This window comes from Chaetura pelagica, unplaced genomic scaffold, assembly GCF_000747805.2.
Source record: "Chaetura pelagica isolate M959 unplaced genomic scaffold, ChaPel_1.0 scaffold356, whole genome shotgun sequence".
Lineage (NCBI taxonomy): Eukaryota > Metazoa > Chordata > Aves > Apodiformes > Apodidae > Chaetura > Chaetura pelagica.
The window spans coordinates 6,637,770-6,641,646 of record NW_009953964.1 but is presented as its reverse complement, the minus strand read 5'-3'; the positions used below and the strand labels follow the sequence as shown (position 1 = coordinate 6,641,646).

The 3,877-nt window shown below is 63.4% G+C and overlaps 1 protein-coding gene across 1 annotated transcript in view; it reads right to left on the bottom strand.

Moving 5' to 3' along the window:
• Positions 1 to 3,329, bottom strand: part of SLC34A1 (solute carrier family 34 (type II sodium/phosphate contransporter), member 1) — a 4,097-nt gene extending 768 nt beyond the window's left edge. The window contains exons 1-10 of the mRNA XM_010002088.1: positions 3,221 to 3,329; positions 2,885 to 3,067; positions 2,343 to 2,471; positions 2,125 to 2,268; positions 1,902 to 2,013; positions 1,620 to 1,815; positions 1,405 to 1,500; positions 780 to 975; positions 312 to 428; positions 55 to 179 (exon numbers count right to left, since the gene is read on the bottom strand). Coding sequence (XP_010000390.1) covers positions 55 to 179; positions 312 to 428; positions 780 to 975; positions 1,405 to 1,500; positions 1,620 to 1,815; positions 1,902 to 2,013; positions 2,125 to 2,268; positions 2,343 to 2,471; positions 2,885 to 3,067; positions 3,221 to 3,323 — 1,401 coding nt within the window. The 5' untranslated portion in view covers positions 3,324 to 3,329. The remainder of the gene's footprint in view (positions 1 to 54; positions 180 to 311; positions 429 to 779; positions 976 to 1,404; positions 1,501 to 1,619; positions 1,816 to 1,901; positions 2,014 to 2,124; positions 2,269 to 2,342; positions 2,472 to 2,884; positions 3,068 to 3,220) is intronic.
• Positions 3,330 to 3,877: the final 548 nt, after the last annotated feature.

The window sequence follows — 3,877 nt, the reverse complement described above, 5'->3', positions numbered from 1 at the left end:
TTGGCCAGCCCAGTGCTCCCCACTAGCCCAGCCGTGGCCCGGGGTTGCCCATACCTGGAAGGAGCTGGCCAGCTTGTCCCCAGGGCTGGCCAGGGCGGCCAGGATGGCAGTGGTGGTGGTGCCAATGTTGGAGCCCAGGGTCAGTGGGTAGGCACGCTCTATGCTGATCACACCCAGGCCTGTGGGAGAGGCACCCATCCTATCCCATCCCATTGCTCCTCACCAGTGCTGTTCCCAGGGAGGCATGGCTCCTCCCACCTTCCCAAGCACTCCAGGATCCACAGGACATTGTGGAAGCGACCAGGACTCACCAATCAGAGGTGTGATGGCCGAGGTGAAGACAGAGCTGCTCTGCACCACGAAGGTCATACCAGCACCCACCACCATGGCGAAGTACCCAGTGAGCCAGCTGAGTGGGTGTGGGAGGTCTGCCACAGCATGGCCATGGGCACGGGCATGGACACAAGCACAGACATGGACACATTAGCTGGGAGCAACCCAGAGCTCCTGCATGGTGCTTAGGAGGGGGTTGTGGAGCCAGGCTCTGGGATGGGGTCAGACTGTGGGCTGGGATGGCTCAGGAAGGAGGATGTGGACACCAGGAGGCCATGACAGCCATAAGCAGAGTGGGAATCGGAGGCAGGCAGGGGACATGGGGGTCCAGGCAGGGACAGGGGTTGGAGGCAGCCAGGGATGGGTCTGAGGATGGCAGGTGGGGCTGGGTGGTCATGGGGCAGGCAGGGTCCCACTCCCCCCACGGCAGTCCCTGTGCCACTCACCAGTGTTGATGACCTTCTGGATGGCTTTGGCCACCTGTCCCTTGAGCAGGGAGTTGAGGAGTTTGACCAGGAGGATGAGGCAGGTGCAGAGCACAGGGAGGGACCCAGCCAGCAGCACCAGCCCCACGGCCAGATCGGGCAGTGGTGTGTTGGTGAAGAGGTGCTCACCTACCACACAGCATGGTTGGGTGAGGGGCTGGAGCCAGCTTGGCCATGCTCATTAACCTTCCCCTCAGACAGCCCCACACCTGGACCCCAGCCCCAACATCTCCCAGCCCTGCCCCAACAGCATGACTTCTTTCCCCTGCCCAGCACCCCTCCATCCTGCATGCCCCTCCAGTCCCACCTGCACCTTCTCCAGCCCCTTGCCCTTTGCCCCAGCCCTGCCCAAGCCCCCCACACCCACTCACACTTCTGCCTGGTGACGTTGTGAAGGATCTCAATGCCCTTAGTGCTGCAGTGGCCAGGGGATGTGCAGTTTGGGGGGGAACCAAGCCCCACAGCGGCCATCTGCAGGGGAAGCGTGGGCTGCAGCCAGCTCCATGGCATCCTTGGCCAGTCCCTGTCCACCACCCACCCTCCATGGGATTGTTTGGTGGCTCTAGCAGGGCCACGAGCCCCTCACCTGTGGGAGAGCAGGGCCACACCAGACACGGATAAGGCTGCGGTTGCGCAGGCTTTCGTCCCCCGTTGCAATCCCAGTGATCACCGACTTGTCCAGCTGCAAGAACACACGTGTTGGAGAGAGCCCCTGGGGACTGACAGCACCCCCGGCTTGGGGACATCTTTGCTGGGATGGTGACAGCACTGCCAGCCTGGGGACACCAAGGCTGAGGAGACCTGGATGATGAGCTTGGTGAAGGGCTCTGTGATGATCTTCAGTAGGTCAGGGGCATCCTTCCCACTACGGATGTTGAAGGTGGCCACGACCAGGCGGGTGACACGGTGCAGGTACCCGCTCACCACCTCCAGCGGCAAGAGGACCAGCACTGACAGCCAGTTGAAGCAGTCATGCACTGTGGCACCAGCAAAGGCCCTGCCCAGAGGAGCCCATTGGCATGGGATGGCCCCTGAGGAGCAGCCCCAGCCCCCCCAGTCCCCTCTGCCCTGATCTGCTCTCACCGTTTGAACTCACTGCGGTCACCAGCTTGCATGAGGGCCACAATGGTGTTGGTGACAGAGGTGCCAATGTTGGAGCCCATAATGATGGGGATGGCAGAGCGCACCTCCAGCACTGGGGACAGAGAGATCTGCTAGCCCCGCATGGCCCAGCTCAGGGTCACCCTGCCCAGCCACCCCATTCCCCAGCCTCAGGGTCCCAAGGCAGCCCCACAGGTGCACTCACGCCCTGAGGAGACCATGCTGACAATGATGGAGGTGGAGGTGGAGGAGCTCTGCACCAGCACGGTCACCAGGATGCCCACCACCAGCCCAGCCACAGGGTTGGAGAGGATGGCGTTGTCCTTGAAGATGTCACCGGCCACTTTGCCTGCAAGAAAGCATAAGCAGCAGGGTGCCAGGGTGCTGGGTGCCACCAGCCACCTGGGTCCCCTGTCACCCTACCTCCAGCCAGCTGGAAAGCAGAGCTGAGCACATCCAAGGAGCACACAAAGAGGTACAGGAATGCAAACATCAGAGGCACCTTGAGAAGGGAGACACAGATGGACTGGACCCTGACCCAGCACCCCAGTTCTGCACAAGACAAGAGAGAGCGTTAAACACCAGCTGTGGCACAGCCCTGGCTCCCTGGGCTCCCGCAGCCCCAAGCCATCCTCCTGTGCCCTGGTGGGATGAGGCTCATGCCCCTGGATGTGCCACCACTCCCTGGATCCTCTTCACATCCTCCTGCCCTGGAGCTTATGGTCCCCATCACCCCTCAGCTCTGCCCACAGCACCCTGGGGAGCCAAAAGTCTCCTGTGCTGGCATGCAGACCACCATGCTGGGGTCCCTCTGGGGTGCCAGCATGAGGACTGGCAGGGCAGCAGGAGGTAGTGCTGCCAGTCCCAAGGAGAAAGCTTGGGCTCTCCTGGCACCCCATAGTCTCCCTGTGGGCAAGATCTCCAGGCTGTTCCCCAACCCAGGGGCATTGTGCCTTGGGTCTCACCTGGCTTCTGCAGCTCATCCAAGCCCACCAGAGTCCCCTGCCAGGGCAGTGCCTCCAGCTCGTACCGCTCCCTGCCCTCGCGCAGGCGCCCCGGGGAGCCGGGGCAGGGGAAGCCGTGGTCAGGGCAGGGCACCGCGCTGACAGTGAAGGGACAGGCGTGGGCACCCGGCAGCCGGTGCAGAGCTGGGGAGATGGGGACACAGTGTTACAGCCCCAGCTGCTCTGGGGAGCCTCCCCGGGGATGGGAGTCAGACACTGCCTGGGCCAGGGTCTGGCCAGAGCAGAACTGAGCCAAGCAGGATGAGGAAGAGGAGGAGGAGGGTGGGGGGCACCTACCTTGGGGGCTGGGGCAGTAGGCAAACTGGGGCCCGTGAACCACCATTCCACCCCGCACTGGGCAGCGGGGCAGGGCTGGGCTCTCCCTCCGGTAAGGCAGCATTGCTCCTGCTGAGGTTGAGCGGAGGTGGCCATGTGTCACCACAGCGGAGCCATGGCTGTGCCATGTGGACCACCACTGGTCACCAGAATCCCCATGGTGGGTTGGCACCACCAAGGGGGACCATCCCATCACCCAGTGCTCCACCACGCCAACCCAGCGAGCCCTTTCAAGGGCAGGCAGCCCGGGCCAAGGGGACATGGGGAGGGGACCCTCCTGTCCAGGGCCCTGCTCACCTGGGGCTGGCCAGGCACTCAGGGCAGCACCACATCCACATGCCACGTCCACACGTCCCTGCAGCAAAGTGGCCTGCAGGGCACGGAGGCCCTTTATACACACACCAAGAGCAAAGTCTAAGGAGCCCCGCGTTGCCCCTCGCCTCCACTCGCCACTCACCTCCTCCCCAGAAATTCCTGCAGTTAATGGGTAACCCCACGGCATCCCACATCAGCCCTGGGGCAGGATGGGACACGCGCCCCTGGGGTACCACTGGCACATCCTGCCCCACCTGTCTGAGGCTCGGCATTACCCCTGGGCCAGCAGCATCCAGCGCACAG